Genomic DNA, 16,346 nt, shown 5'->3' on the forward strand with positions numbered 1-16,346 from the left:
AAAGAAAAGAAAAAAAGAAAATTCCAACCCCTTTGACCCCAGCACTTGGGAGGCAGAGGCTGGTAGATCTCTGAGTTCAAGGCCAGCCTGGTCTATAGAGTGAGTTGCAGGACAGCCAGGGCTACACAGAGAAGGAAACCCTGTCTCGGAAAAGCAAAATGAAATAAAATTTTCCGGTCAAATGCCATGGCACAGAGCACCGGAGAGGCAGAATCAGGTGGTTGTGAATTCGAGGTTGGCCTGGTCTACAGTATTGAAAATTCCCGGGCATGCATTGAAGCAGCAGGTAGGGAAAGTGGTGACTTGGAAACCTCATCCCACCACCACCCTCGCAGCCTCGCCTGGCCCACACCACGTGCGGACGACGATGGGCTCAGCCTGGCAGCAAGAGGGCAAAGGGTCTCTGGAGGCGCACAGCAGGGACGCCCCCGGGCGGGTGCGCAAGCGCGCTGAGGCCTTGAGGGCCCAAGGGGCGGGCGGGTGCGCGCGCTCCCTCGCGCACGCGCGCACGGAGGGGGGGCGACGGCCGCGGTGACGTGCTGCGGTGGCAGCGGGTGGACGGCGACGCGTGAGGCGCGTGATATCCCGCGTCTTGGGAGCACTGTCCCGGCCCCCAGCCACTCCCCGCCGCCGCCATGTCCGGCCGTTCGGTCCGGGCCGAGACCCGTAGCCGGGCTAAAGATGACATCAAGAAGGTGATGGCGGCCATCGAGAAAGTGCGGAAATGGTGAGGGGCGGGAGCGGAGGGGTTGCTGACGTGGGGTTGCGGGAAAGCCGGCGCGGAGGCTCGCCATACAGGAACAGGCAGGATGGGAACCAAGAGGCCGGCCCTGGGGGGAGGGGGCCGGAGCCAAAAAGCGAAAGGAGGGCGCGCCGGTATCGGCGTGAATTCAGAGTCCGCGTTCCCTGTAGCCAATCAGAAAGACGGTCGGCTCATGGCCCCTCCCATAGCTGTCATTAGCCGCTTCCGGCCGCTCTGCCTGGGGCGGGGCCTGGCGCTGCACAGTTGCACTTCCGGTGGAGACCTCGCGGAAATGCTGCTTGGCGGCTCCGGGTTCGGTTTCCGCTCCTGCGCAGCACAAGTGTCCGGTGATGTCCGTTGTTGCCGACTATTATACGATATAAGTGGTCGAAATTAAGCGGAAGTTTGTAAACATGGCACTTTTGGAACAGAAATTCCTGATATCTTGGATCCTTAGCCAGCCCACTCGCCATAGGTTTGCTCTTGGCGACCAAGGTACCCTGACCCTGCAAATGTTTATTGCAAACCCAGAACAATTAGCGAACAATTTAGGTCAGGATTTTATTGCTTTAAATTGTTCTGAACCAAGCCTCTGAGCCATTCACTTCACTTAACGATTTGTAATTTCCTTACTGTTTTTTGACCGGAGCTCCCTGAGGACCGCAGGCTGGCTTTAGGCTGGCAGTGATTCTTCTGCCTCAGTTTACCCAGTAGCTAAGAGGCCGCGAGAGTGGTTTGTTTGTTTTTGAATCAGTGTCCCCAATCCTTTGGCTGTCCTGGAACTCTCTTTGTAGGCCAGGGTGGCCTTGAACTCTCAAAGACCCACCTGTCTGTGTTTCCCAAGTGTTGGAAAATGTCTGCATCTTATGGCATTCCTCTGTTCCTATGTAATTCTCAAGTCTCTACCCCCTTTTGTTTTTTATTGGTAAGGAAAAGTATGTAGGCTAGAAAAATGGCTCAATGGTCAAAAGCACCTGGCTGCTCTTCCACCACATGGCCCCTAACAGCTCTTCTCCAGTCCCATGGGATACCATGTCCTCTGGCATCTGTGGGCACAGCACGTGTGTAATGCGCAGACACACACGCATGTAAAGCACCCACACACATAAAAATAATAAAATGCTCAAAAGAAATTTCAATGTAGGTTCCTCAGAGACACATTTTGAAATTCTAGCGAAGGTCACCTTCACAGAATTTTCCTTAATTATATTAGGTTGAACTGCAAGACATTCCGCATATTTGAACCAACTCCCATCCCCTAATTCTGAGGGTAGTGCCCACCACCTTGCTCACTCGTGATAATTTCTCTAGCACTGAACTATATATATCTACCCCAGCCCCATGTTTGACTTTTTAACTCAAAACTACTAACACTGCAGCAAAACACACCTATAGTCCCCTAGCTACTCAAGGAAGAGCTGGGGACTTGAGTCCTAATCATCATAGTGAAATGGGCCAAATGCCTTAGACCTGTGAGCTCAACTACTCAGGAAGCTGAGACAGGGGGACCACAAGTTTAAGGCCAATCTAAGCAATTTAAGAGTCCCTACCAAGGAACAAAAAAGACAAAACAAGCATTTTGAGCGAGTAGGGATGTTGCTTGGAGGTAAAGTACTTGCCTAGCATGGCCAAGGCCCTGAATTCCATCCCTGTCCCCCTCCCAGCACCCCCACACACACAAACACACACACACACACACACAGGAGGAAATGCTGAATGAGGTGAGGGCACACCTGGTTCATTTGGATTTAGAAATATTTGAGGCCTTCAGAGTTTATCTCATGGTGATCTTGAGTAAAAGCCACACAAACTTTTCTTGCTTTACTAATAGGGTGTTAAATCTGCCATTTCTACCTCAGGAAGACATGGAGGGGAGGGGTCAGTTTTGTTTGTATGGTGGGGATGGAGCCCATACCCTTGGCCAGGCTAGACCAGTGCCTCCTCCCACTGTTGTAGTTCCTGGCCAAAGAGTCACAGGCTACAAAGCTGTAGTTTTTCTCCATGAGTAATCTCAGTTACCCAGCATGCAAATGCTGCCTGTTCCTTTCTTGTGATTGTGCTTCCTTAAATGGAAGATGAACAGAGCAGCCTAGAGAGACTTAGAAATGATCTCAACCATCCTCATTGACTTCGTCTGCTGGCGATCAAAGTCAGGACCTGTGCATGCTGATAAGCCTGTTAAGACTGAGCCGCACTCAGTGCCTTTCATGTCCTCCTCCACCCTCAATTTGTGGCAGTCCTCCTGCCTCAGCCTCCTAGTGCTAAGATTACAAGCATACCCGTGAAAGCCACCGCACTCCCCACCCCTGGCTTTCATCTCCAGCTGCTGATTTCCTCGTGTCCAAACCTTCAGGATAATTTGATAGAGAAGTCTAGAAAACATTACAGATCAGAGGAGCAATCTGCTGAGACCCAGAAAACATCGTTAATAAACACAAGAAGTGTGCTTTATTAATTAATGCTCACCTTCTAGGGAGAAGAAATGGGTGACTGTGGGTGATACCTCCCTGAGGATATTCAAATGGGTGCCTGTGACAGATAGCAAGGAGGTAAGTGGTGGCGGCGGCGGCGGGGGTGGATGGGGGACAGTTAAGTTCTTAGTTTCTGTTTCTTGCCTCCTTTAATTATAAAGGAATTTATTTCTCTGAAAAGACCTCAGGCTCTCCAGGTAGAGTCTGTGTAAGACTCTGCTTTTATTATTTACTCCTTTATTCTCTTTAGTTAGATGGTAGCTTCAGCCCTGTTCCTGTTGCTAGGTCATTTCATGGTGATGTGAGCCAGTTCAAACCAGATTAGATTATAAATTGGCAGGTTTATGGGGAAGCTGCTCTCAGGGGAGTCCATTGGCCCCAAGGACAGAGGCCAAGGAAGTCACCATGGGGAGAGAGAAGGGTGGGAGAAAGAGAGAAAGAGCAGGCTTGGGGCTGGGGGTGGGGGAGGGAAAGAGAAAAAGAGAATGAGAAAAAAGTCTGGATTATGTAGGAAAGACCCTCTTGGGGAAGGGCAGCCCAGTCCCTGGGCTGGAAAGCTCAGGGTTGGGGGCTGGGTTTGCCAGGTAGGGACTGAGGAATCCTGGGAGAGCCCTGCTTTGAGTAAAATGTTCACCTCAGTCCAGTGTCTGGGAGTCGGAAACCAACACCTGTATTTTTCCTGCATTTGTTTTTTTCTTTTCCTTATGGCTGTCTGCCTGCATATATACAAGTGTACCATATTCATGCCTGGTGCCCAGGAAGGTCAGAAGAGGGCTTCAGATCCCTCAGAACTGGAGTCCTGGATGGCTGAGTCACCATCGAGGTACTGGAAATCAAATCCAGATCCTCTGAAAGAGCAGCAGACACTCCTTAGCTGCAGAACCATCTCTCCAGCTCCTCCACAGTTTAAAAATATTATGTATTTTTATCTTATGTTCATGTGTGTTTTGCCTGCAGAGGCCAAAAATACATATCTGTTCTCGTGGAACTCGAATTACAGACAGATATGAGCTGCTATGTGTGTTCTGGGCTCGAGTGTAAGTCCTTTGGAAAAGCAGCACATGTGTTCAGCACTGCTCTAGCCCCCATCTTGCTTTCTAGACTACTGTCTGTGTAGCTCTGCGGACTCAGAGGGGTATGTAGTCTTTGCTAGTTCCCACTTCACCACCTTCCTCTCTCCTCCTGAGCACTGGGATGTCGGTCTATATCTCCAGCTACAAGAGATTTGACACCCTCTTCTGGTCCCCATAGATGGGCTCACATGCACACGCGCACACACACACCCAGAAATATAAGTAAAATAAATTTTTTAAAGAAAAAGATCTCTAGGATGCTCACGGTTGCTGCATTTGCCTAACAACCTTATTTCAACACTCAGAACCCATGTGAAGGCGGAGGGAGGGAGCTTTATCTTTTAATCTTCACATGGGCCCCTCCCCCACTGTGCACACATAATAATCAGTTTATTAAAAATATATGATAAGGGGCTAGAGAAATGGCTCAGGTACTTGCTGCTCTTGCAGAGCACCTTGGTTTGGTTTCCAGAACCCACATGGTGGCTCTCAAACTGCCTGTAGCTCCAGTTGCAGGGATCCTGTATCAGGCATGCGCATGGTGCACAGGCATGCATGCAGGCAAGGCATTCGTACATGTAAACAAACCTTTTAGAAGTTATATATAAGGAAGTTAGGGGTGTGACTCTGGTTGATCTCTTGCCTAATGCTTGAGGCTCTAGATTACTTCTTTTGCACTGAAAGAAAAAAAATATGTATATATGTATAGAAACATAATCAAACCAGAACACAGCAGTCTAATAACTATAAACCAGTGTCCTTGGTGCATAGACCTAGGTCTAGCTGGGTGAGTGACGCATACATGTGATCCCAGCACTCGGGAGACTGAAATGGGAGGGAAGTCTAAGCCAGCCTGGGCTGCACAATGAGTCCCTGTCTGGTGAGTGAGTTGGAAACACTAGAGGCCAGGAAGAGAGCATCACTGACTCTGAAGACCCTGTGCCAATCTGCCCTCCTCTCCGGGAGTGGCCACTCGCTCATGTATTTCTTACCACCACTCTGATCATTTTTAGGGATTTTGAACTTTATACAAACGAATCGTAGGGCTGGAGAGATGGCTCAGCAGTTTTGATGGCTCAGCAGTTTTGAGCAGTGGATGCTGTTCCGGAGGACCTGAGTTCAGTTCCCAGCCCCCACATGGTGGCTCACAACCTTCAGTAACTCCAGTTCCAGGAGATCTGGTGCCCTGTTCTGACATCTGCTGGCACCAGGTAGATATGTGGTGCACAGACGGTATATGCAGCCAGTGCACCGTACACATAAAATAAAAATTGAAAAACTGGAAAACAAATCCTAAAGTGTCTATTTTTGTGTCTTGTTTTGCTTTGTTGTGATTTTGTGTTTCTTGTTTTGCTCAGCATTAGACTGTCGCTATCCATGTTGTCTTTGGTCCTGGCTCTCCCTTTCCTTGTACTGTAGAACTTCTGTTTTCTCTTTGTCTATTTTTTCTTTACATCTTTTTCTTTGTAGGGGCTGGGGGTTGTGAGACAAGGTCTCTCTGTGTAGCCCTGAATATCCTGGAATTTGCTGTGTAGATTTAGCTGACTCTGAACTCTTTGACACAGAGTTGTTTTCTTTTTCGAGGTAGGGTTTCATTGTAGCCCAGGCTGCCTCAGACCTACTGTAGAGCAGAGGATAGCCTTCAGTTTCTGACCATCCTCCCTTTACCTTCTAAGTGTTGGATCACCATACTTGGCAATGTCCTTACATTGTCATCTTCTTCTGAGTTGTGGGAATTCTGATTCTTGTCCATTAAGCTACCCATGTATCTTTCCATTTGTAACTTGTTTTTTTTTTAAATACTCTGTAGTGTCCAGAGCAACAGAAGTGTTTCATTTTTCTTATTCCTTTTGGGGATTTTTGCAACAGATTCTGACTGTGTAGCTCACACTGTCCCTGGCCTTGTACAGCGCTCCTCTCTAGCCTTCAGAGTACTAGGATCACAGGTGTGAGCTGCAGTGCCCAGGTAAAGTGTTCAAATTCACAAAGATAAAATAAGTCTTTGAAAATATAATTGATGCATTTAAATTTTCCTGCTGGGTGTGGCAGTGCACACTTGATATCCTAGCAATTCTAGGCTCCTGAGCCTGGGCTTCATGGCCATGCAAAACAACAACAAACAAAAAAAGCCGGGCGTGGTGACACACGCCTTTAATCCCAGCACTCGGGAGGCAGAGGCAGGCGGATTTCTGAGTTCGAGGCCAGCCTGGTCTGCAAAGTGAGTTCCAGGACAGCCAGGGCTATACAGAGAAACCCTGTCTCGAAAAACAAAACAAAAAATAAAACAACAAAATGACTAACTAGTTGGGCCTGGTAGTGCCACAGGCCTGCAGTCCCAGCAGCGCTTAGGAGGCAGAAGACGAAGAACACAGGGCCACAGCCTATCTGGGCTACAGAGGGAGTTTGAGGTTGGTGTGGCCAGTGTAGTGAAGTGGAATTAGATCAGCGGTAGGACTCTCGTCCCCATAATGAAGGAGACAGAAGGAATATGGCCTTTCTTAGAGGTACCAGAGATGATCTTGCATGTAATCTAGAGGCTGGCTGTTACCTTTCCATTTATAAGACATCCGAGGCAGGGCAGACATGTGTGAAGTAGGGCTCCATTTCCATCATTTCCATGCAGATGGACATTTGTCCTGGCTCCTTACTGGGGACCGGGCCAACTTACCCCTTCTCAGTCCTCAAAAGCATACGTGGGTGGGGCCAGCTCATTCTGGCTGCCTTGATGGTCTGCTTCCGCTAGTGTTTGCTTTCAGGCTTACAGGGAGACTTGGGACCTGAAATATCTGCGGCCCTCTGCTCATAATCTTCAAGTGGGCTGGTACAGAGGGATTTTGCAGGATTCTTTTGTGTTTTAAAACCCATCACTCCGGCTGGGCATGGCGGTGTACACCTTCAGTCTCTGCATTTGAGGCGTCCAGGCCATCCTGGTTTACCTGGTGTCTTAGTTACTTTTCTGTTGCTGAGATGAGATACCATGACCTAGGCAACTTTCAAAAGAAGGAGTTTAATTGGGCTTTTGGTTCCAGAGGAGTCTGGAGTTTGGAGTCTACAGTGGTGGCAGGGCTAAGGTGTGGTGGCTGGGACAGCTGAGAGCCCTCTGCAGGCAGCAGAGAGTACACTGGGAATGAATGGTGGGAGTCTTTTGAAAACTCAAAGCCCACCCCTACCTCCTCTGTCCCAGAGTTTTCATTGATATGATAAAGACCTTGACCTTTAGCAGCTTGGGGAGGGAAAGATTTATTCTATTTTCCAGCTTTCTGGTTACTGCCTGACATTCTCAGGTTCCCAGCAATCTGCAGCCAAATCTGGGAGGAACCTGGAGGCAGAAACCTAAGCAGAGGCCAGGAGTCTGCCTTCTCACAGCACACAGGACCACCAGCCCAGGGGCGGCCCATCATCCTTCACGAGCATGCACCACAGGCTTGCCCACAGGCCAGCCTGATGAGGACATTTCCTCAATTGAGGATCCCTCTTCCCAAATGACTTAGTGTCAAGTGGACCTGAAAGTAGCCAGCACCTCTTCCAACAAGGCCATGTCTCTTAATCCTTCTCTTGGTTCCACCAACTGGAGACCAAGTATTGAAACATAGAAACCACTGGGCGGTGGTTGTGCACGCCTTTAATCCCAGCACTTGGGAGGCAGAGGCAGGCGGATTTCTGAGGCCAGCCTGGTCTACAAAGTTAGTTCCAGGACAGCCAGGCCTATACAGAGAAACCCTGTCTCGAAAACAAACAAACAAACAAACAAACAAACAAACAAAAGAAACATAGAAACCTGTAGAGACCATTCTCATTCAAATCACCACACGTAAGAGTTCTAGCCAGGGCTACTTAGTGGGACTCTGTCTCAGAAACCAGCCAATCAACCAATAAGACATATGTGTTTGCTTACTGTGTCTTTCAATTAGTTTTGATGCATTTGTGACTTTTACACAATAGGCAATTTTGTTGCTTCTGAAACCTGTATAAAGAGCTATTGTAATGTTTATCAATCTCTGGGTTTTGCTTTGGTTATTTTTTTTTCTCCTGCTCTCCTAGTTTATTGAATTGAGTGTTTAGCTCTTGTGGGCATTTTCATTTGTTTAATTCTTTTATTTTGGGTGTGGGTGTTCTGACTGCATGTGAGCCTGTGTACCACATGCATGCCTGGTGCCTACAGAGGCTCAAAAAGGGCGTCAGATCCCCTGGAAATGCAGTTACAGATGGTCGTGAGCAGCTGTGTGGGTACAGAACCCAGGTCCTGTGGAAGAGCAGCCAACGTTCCTAATTGCTGATCCAGGCTGCTAACTCCAGCCTCATTGGTTTTTTTTTTTTTTTTTGTTTTGTTTTGTTTTGTTTTGTTTTATTTGGGGGCTTTGTTTTTAGGACTTGTTTGTTTGTTGAGACAGTCTCATGGAATCCAGGCTGGCTGCAAACTTACTATATATACACGTATACATATATGTATGCACACACATCCAAGGATCACCTTAAACTTCTGGTCCTCTTGCCTCCCAGGTCCTGGGATTACAGTCAGGCACCATTATGCCCGACTTCATGCAGTGCTGGGGATGCCACCCAGGGTGTCACAAATGCTATGCAAGCACTCTGCCACTGAACTACATCCCAGCTTTGTGTGTGTGTGTGTGTGTGTGTGCTCACCTCCACACCTGGCTTGTAGATGGGGCTGGGCTGAGTGTTGAAAGTTGTAGTTAGGGCAGAGAAGAACCATGCAGCTATAGAAGAGGCCGGGTACCTGCCTCTCTCTCGTGGTGCTCAGCTGCTCCGCTATGGAGCTCCCTCTGGAACTGGAGAGTGGGTGGAGAAGCAGCAGCTACCTGGGTCTTCCTCATCCTCCTCTGTCTCTTATGTTCCCAGTTCCTCCCATTACTTCTGTTCAGACCTCTGAGGGCTTTCAAACAGTGGGTAACCCTTTATAATCCTGAGTCCTGTTTACCTGTGTCATATTTCTTTCTTTTCCTTTTATAGAAAGAAAAGTCAAAATCGAATAATACAGCAGCCCGGGAACCTAATGGCTTTCCCTCTGACGCCTCAGCCAATTCCTCCCTCCTCCTTGAATTCCAGGGTGAGTTGATTATGCATGTCTTTCTTTCAGAAAATAGAAGACTTGGGGGCTGGAGGGACGGCTCAGTGCCTAAGAGCACTTGTTGCTCTTGCAAGGACTCATGTGGCTGCTCACAGCATCCCTAACTGCAGTTCCAGGGCATCTGATGTCTTCTGAGTTCCGCAGGCACCAGGAACACAAGTGGTGCACATGTGAAGATACAGGCAAAACCTCGCACACATACAATCAGTATAAAATACAGACTAATTCAAAGACGTCACAGGAATGAGAACACACCTGGGAGCCGGGTGGTGGCACAGGCCTTTATCCCCAGTACTTGAGAGGCAGAAGCAGGTGAATTTCTGAGTTTGAGGCCAGCCAGGGCCACACAGAGAAACCCTGTCTCAAACAAAACAAAACAAACAAGCAAAATAATTGTGCCAGATCAGTGGTTCGGTGGTTAAGGGTAGGAGCCTGAGAGACCCCTGCACCCATAGTACCATCCTTTGGGGTCAAATGACTGTTTTGCAGGGTTTACCTAAGGGCCTTAGCATTAGGAAGGTTGAGAAGTGCCACTCAACACTGTGCTCAGAAGGAGGTTCTGCCTTGGTCCTCAGTCTCACACTCTCAGGGCCAGAGTGAACAGGTGACAAGACTTGGCTGCTCTGTTTTTTCCTTTTGGCAGTATTTGGGATTGAATTTACAGCCCCTGCCTCTGAGCTGCACCTGCAGCCCTGCTAGGTTTAATTTTGAGATAGGATCTCTGTAGTTCCGAAGGCTGACCTTGAACTGTTGTCCTTCTGCCTCAGCTTCCCAGGAAGGTCTGTTACAAGTCTGTGTCGACTGGCCTCAATCAGAACTTTAGTTCTCTCTCTCTCTCTCTCTCTCTCTCTCTCTCTCTCTCTCAATCAGAACTTTAGTTCTCTCTCTCTCTCTCTCTCTCTCTCTCTCTCTCTCACACACACACACACACACACACACACACAAACCAAAAAGCCACTTTCGTTTTTGTGTGGAGGATAGAAGTCCTGGAAAGAGGGAAGACCACAGTGGCCTTACACTGTCTTTTAGGAACCATATTCGAAGCTACCTAGCGTGCAGTTGCCCTTGCTTGCCTCCTTCTTCCCCACCAAGGTCGGTGTCATGGAGTAACAAGAACACAGGGAAAGGCTGTTCAGTGATCAGAAGGCTCCAGGAAACCGGAGGCATTGGTCTGGTCACCAACCCCTCCTTTTTGTTTGTACTTCCTGTGTCTGGCACTGGGATATCTGGGAGAAGGCAGGCAGTGGCAGGGACACTACAGAGTGTGATAGAAGGTGACCAGTATGTGCACAGGGGCCAGTAGAAGCATCAGAGCTCGTGGGATGGCCTTTCCACCTTGGGGAACACTGAGGCTCCTCCAAGCAATTGATTTTGTTGCAAATATATAGGAGCTTTGCAAGGAACCTGGAAAGGGAAGTCATAGCAGCCAGCAGCAGGAAGGTTGGGAAAGATACAGGCCGAGAAACAGTGCTCAGTCAGCTGCTAGCTGCTGAAGCCAGGGAAAAGGTTAAAGAATGGCAGGCAGGGAGGCCCTAAGGAGTGCAGGGACAGAGCACTCTCCACTGTAGGAGCCATGTTCACTTTGTCTGTAATTGTAAGGCCGAGCAAGATTCAAGGCTGTCACATCAGGCTAGGCAGGTCTGAAGGTGACAAGGAGGTCTGAACTGAGGCACCACAGAGGAAAAAGCAAGTGCAAGTGAGCAGACTGTGCCTGCTGGAGGCAATGGGGGAGGGGACTGTGGCTGCTTCAGCTTTTAACTTACTTGGTGACCTTAAGCCTTTAGACAGCCCCAGGTGCTAATCTCTCATCCTTGGGACAGTCCAGTGTCTGAGAGCCTGAGGTGATCTCCTCCAGGCACCACAGCCTCCATCAGGTACTCTGAGGTCCAGACACGTGGTGCTGCCATTCTGTGCCATGGGAAGGCACAGATGGCACCCCTGCCACCCACTGTGCAGCAAGAAGCTACCAGGCCAGAGCTGTAATTGGTCGGCAATAGCAGCATGGTTATATAAGCAGAGCTCCACATTCCTGGGCTAGAAATGTTGCAATCATAGGTTTTGGCTGCATGTTCTATATATTGTCAAGTAGAAAATGCTTGGGTTGGGAATATGGCTCAGTTGGTAGAGCGCTCCGGCAGTACACAGGAAGCCCTGGGCGCCATCCTCAGCACCACACAGAGGCAGGTGTGTGGGTGTATGCCTCCAAGCTCAGCACTCAAGCACTCAAGAGGAGAAGCCAGGAAGCTCAAGTTGATAATGAGTTCGGAGACATGGTGAGCTCTTTTTTTTTTTTTTTTTTTTTGGTTTTTCGAGACAGGGTTTCTCTGTATAACCCTGGCTGTCCTGGAACTCACTTTGTAGACCAGGCTGGCCTCGAACTCAGAAATCCGCCTGCCTCTGCCTCCCGAATGCTGGGATTAAAGGCATGCACCACCATGCCCGGCTCATGGTGAGCTCTTGTCAGGTGTGGTGAGTCACGTCTGTAATCAGGACTTGGGAATCAGAGCCAGGAGGACCAGTGCCAGGTTGTGGCTAGCCTGGTCTATAGAGTGACACCTGTCTCAAAGCAAGTCTGCTTAAACTCTGCAGAGAGTACCCAGGACATGGGAAACCCACATGGGCCTCCTTAGTGTTAGCAGTGTGCAGTGTGTCAGTGTGCCAGCGCCAGCTCTCAGCTCTTGCCTTACTGTGCTTGCTTTCCAGATGAGAACAGCAACCAGAGCTCTGTGTCGGATGTCTATCAACTCAAGGTGGACAGCAGCACCAACTCAAGTCCCAGCCCCCAGCAGAGCGAGTCCCTGAGCCCAGCACACACCTCAGACTTCCGCACTGATGACTCCCAGCCCCCCACATTGGGCCAGGAGATCCTGGAGGGTGAGTCATGGAGGTGCCCCTATGCATTTGTGGCCCTTGTTAGCCTCTTTTGTGTGCTACACAACGGAAGTTGTTTTGGTGTGGATAATGTGTGCTTGCTGTTGGCTGTATCTGTTCTAGATCCTTCCATGTGCTGTTTTATCTGATGTAGCAGCCCTCTCAGAACAGGGGGCCTTAGTAGGAATGGTGAGCTTTAGCTCCCAGTGTTTGCCATGCTGGGATGGTGGCCCTCTGTGATCCACTCACACTTCATTCTTCCCACATGAGGGATAGTGGCTCTTGGCTAGACACATGTGGTTCCTGGCCCTGCATCCTTTTGATATGAATCTCAGGAACTGCCCCCAGGCCAAGGGCAAGGCTAGACTTACCTTGGGCTAAAATTGCTGCTCTTACAGAACCTTCGCTGCCTGCATCTGAAGTTGCAGATGAACCTCCCACACTCACAAAGGAAGAGCCAGTGCCGGTGGAGACACAGGTAAGAGGTTACCAGCCTTCCCTATTTCCAGGGAAGAGAAGGAAAGATCCTAGGAATTGGGTGGGTAACACAGCTGTGCTATGCTAGGCTGTAGAGTCTGCTGGGAAAACAGTCACTGGTTCTAGAATAGGGGCAGGGTTTGGTCACCTAAAAGCAGGCAGAGGGCAGGCTGCAGGCTGCAGTGTGGTGAATGGGCAGGGCTGCTCGGGGTGGCTCATCACACCCTGTCCTGCTACTTCCAGACCACTGAGGAAGAGGAGGACTCTGGTGCTCCGCCCTTGAAGAGATTCTGTGTGGACCAACCTGTAGTACCGCAGACCACGTCGGAAAGCTAGCACCGTCCTGGCCCCTCGCCTCCTGGCCCCTGCCTCTATTTATTGCATTCTGGTCTGGCCGAGCTCTGATGCTGGGGTCCGGGCAAGCACTAGGGTCCAGAGCCTGTGCGTGGGAGCCCTCTGGGCTAGAAGGCTGATGGAGGGCGTGGGGTCGTCGCACCATCTTCTTGTTCCTGACACTTGTGTCTGCTTGCTCTTGAGCAAAGGAGCGCTCACATCTTTTCTGTAGCCCAAGTAGGCCAGAGCATCAGGGTTCATTTCTCACCTCCAGAACCACTGCACGGAGCTGCTGGCGCCGCCACGGGGAGAAAGGTGTGGAAGGCGCCCACCTGAGAGAAGAGTGCCTAGGATTACTTGAATTGAATGGAGACTGTGGAGTATGGACTTTGCCACAGGGCCAGGCCCTGCAGGCTGCTGCTGGGAGAGGGACTGACCGGTAGAGATGTGGAGAACACCGGAGAGAGGCTCTTCCGGGACGGAGGGGCTTTCGCCACCTTTGGGCAGAAGACCCATGGGAGATGCATCCTGTGCCTGAGGCAGACCTGCCTCTGTTGGATGCCCCAGCTGCTCCCAGCCCTGTGCCTGCCAGAACCTTCTGCTGCATCCTCACACTCACTAAGCACACCTGAAGCTTTCTATTCACCCGTCCTTTCATTCCAACGTCCCCACCTCCTCCTGCAGAAAACCCCAGCCATGATTGGAGGTTCTGACCACAGTACCTGCCCCAGTACTCCTTCAGCTCAGACTTTCTAGAAAGTTCCTTTTTCTTTAAAATCTGCATGTTTAATTAAACTTTATGATTTTATTTTTTGTCTGAAAAAAGAAAAGTTTAAGAAAATGGAAATGGGTAACAGCAAGTGAAGACCTATTTTAGCACTGAATAGAGTATTTTTAAAATTAAACTTTGAAATATGTCTTGTTAGTACTTGACAGCTTCTTTCTACAAAGTTATGGGAGCTGAGTTGGGTGGGTGAGTGGTTGTGACAGCATCCTGTCCACTGGATGCCCTTTCAAATGTAAATGCTTTCAAGGCTGCCCGGCCTGGAATGCCAGCCCTCAAGAGCCTGAGGCGGGAGAATCTGGAGGTTTGGACTCGGCTTTCTGAGAAAACCCTGCCTCAGGAAAATAGACAAAGAAAATAGGCTTGAGAAAATGGTGCAGTGGGTAAAGCGTTTTACCTGGGGAGAGTGAGGACGATTTCCAGCCCCACCTAGGTAAGGCCAGATAGAGGACTGCCGTCCATTATCCCTGTGTTCCTATGTGAGGTGGGAGTCAGAAACAGACTTCCTGGGAGCTCAAGGGCCAGCTAACCTGGACTACACAGATGACCAAATGACAGTGGAAGGCAAGGACCAAACTTGAGGTGATCTTTTGACCTCCATATGAACCCTGGTACACGTGCTGACACTCATGTGAACACCCGTCATACGTGAGGATCTAGTGTATGTATGTATGTATGTATGTATGTATGTGCATGCATAAGTTCTATACATCCATTCCTAGGCAGGAGAGAGAGGTGGCTTGGTGGTTACAGGCAGCACGTACTGCTCTTACAGACGATCTGAGCTGAGTTCCCAGCACCTGCAGCATGGTTCATGACCAGAGGGGTTCTACCTTCCATACCACTTGAAACAAGGCACACTAGTGTACTTGTGGCACTGGAGATGGGTAGGCAGGAAGACCAGGGTCAGCCCTAACATGGTGGCACATGCCTTTAATCTCAGCACTTGAGAGGTAGAGGCAGGAGAATTTCTGTGAATTCAAGGCTGGTCTACATAGTTCTAGGTCAGCCAGAGCTACACTCTGACTCAAGAAAAAAGAAAGAAAGAAAAGAAAAGTTTAGGATGATCCTTTAGGCCAGCCTAGATTCCAAAGGACCCTGTCTCACAAACGAAGAAGGAACTGGAAACTCAGTTCCGCAGTTGAGAGCACTCCTTTAGAGCGGACTCGGGTTCAATTCCCAGAACCCACATGGATGCTAACAATGAAGGGTAACTTCAGTCCCAGGAGCTATGACATCTGCTTGTGGCCTCTGAGAGCGTGGCACACCTGTAGTGCAGTCATAAACAGAGACTAAACACTCATCCACATAAATAGTAAAACTTGGCCGGGCATAGTGGCATGCACCTTTAATCCTAGCACTAGAGAGGCAAAAAGCAAGTGACTGTGGGTTTGAGGCCCTGGTCTACAGAGTTCCAGGGCAGCCAGAGCTACATCTTGGAACTCTCTCAAAAGTAAATAAGATAATAACAAAAGATTCAGCTTGGTCATGTAGCTTTAAATGGCGCTTTTCCCGGCAGGAAACCAGCGACTGCTAACTGGGGAGCAGACACAGGAGGAGGTCTGTAGAGGATCCCTAGAAACTGCTGGCTTCAATCTCTGTCCTTTAGTATTAATTTGTTTATTCAAATGGGACAGAGCCTACATGGAATGAGTAATCATGCTAAAATTATGATTTACAAAGAAAAAAAAATAGTTGCACTGGGGGTGTAGCTCAGCTGGTAGAGAGAGCTTGCCTCTCATTCGAGAAGCCTCGAGTTGGACAGAGGCCCTGAACAGCAGAAATGGGGCAGCACACCACACCTGTGAGCCAGGCTCTGGGTGGCGAAACCAGAAGATGAGAGGTTTAAGGTCATTTTCACAGCTTTACAGTAAGACAGGCCAGCCTGGCTTGAAAGAGATCCTGCCTCAAAAACAAATCCAAAGCCTTGAGTTGTGCATTCTGTCAGAGGTGGGGGAGGGACTCAAAGGCCTGCCCCTCCCTGGGAATCTAGGAGAGTCAAAGCTGCTGGGAGAGGGAGCAGCATCTTCAGTGGTGTGGTGGCCTGTACATAAGCCCTCATCCATGCTCCTGCTAGGGGGCAGCACAAAACGCATTCTTTCTCTCTCACTCTCTCCGCCCCCTCCCCTCCCCCCCCCCCCCCCCAGAAAAACAAACAAGGGGCTGGTTAAGAGGACTGTTTGCTCTTCAGAGGTCATGAGTTCAATTCCCAGCAACCACATGGTGGCTCACAACCATTGGTAATTAGTTCAGGACATCAAAAGGAGGTTAAGAAAAAAAAGAAAAAGAAAAACAAAAAGAAAAAAAACAAAAAACAAAAAGCAAACCCTCAAAGATAACAATAACAAAACCAACAAGACAAAACATGAAGCAAAATAATAATAATACCAAAAATAATACCAAAAACAACAAAATATGAAAGTAGGTCCCTGTAGTGGTACATGGGAGGCAGAGGCAGGGAGATTTCTGAGTTTGAGGCCAGCCTGGTCTACAGAGTGAGTTCCAG

General features: G+C 49.2%; 1 protein-coding gene across 1 annotated transcript; it reads left to right on the forward strand.

The window, feature by feature from the left end:
* Window positions 1–500: 500 nt before the first annotated feature.
* On the forward strand, window positions 501–13,981 carry Bcl7b (B cell CLL/lymphoma 7B). Its single transcript, NM_009745.2, has 6 exons — window positions 501–727; window positions 3,216–3,291; window positions 9,258–9,354; window positions 12,079–12,249; window positions 12,645–12,724; window positions 12,967–13,981. Exons 1-6 carry the CDS (start codon window positions 636–638, stop codon window positions 13,057–13,059), a joined length of 609 nt encoding a protein of 202 aa, NP_033875.2. The 5' UTR covers window positions 501–635; the 3' UTR covers window positions 13,060–13,981.
* Window positions 13,982–16,346: the final 2,365 nt, after the last annotated feature.

Source organism: Mus musculus, chromosome 5 (genome assembly GCF_000001635.26).
Source record: "Mus musculus strain C57BL/6J chromosome 5, GRCm38.p6 C57BL/6J".
Taxonomy (NCBI): Eukaryota; Metazoa; Chordata; class Mammalia; order Rodentia; family Muridae; genus Mus; species Mus musculus.

Coding starts and splice junctions, on each gene's coding strand:
- Bcl7b (NM_009745.2), top strand. CDS start 636: ATGTCCGGCCGTTCGGTCCGGGCCGAGACCCGTAGCCGGGCTAAAGAT. Junction 12,250..12,644: donor GGGCCAGGAGATCCTGGAGG/GTGAGTCATGGA, acceptor CTGCTCTTACAG/AACCTTCGCTGCCTGCATCT. Junction 12,725..12,966: donor CAGTGCCGGTGGAGACACAG/GTAAGAGGTTAC, acceptor TGCTACTTCCAG/ACCACTGAGGAAGAGGAGGA.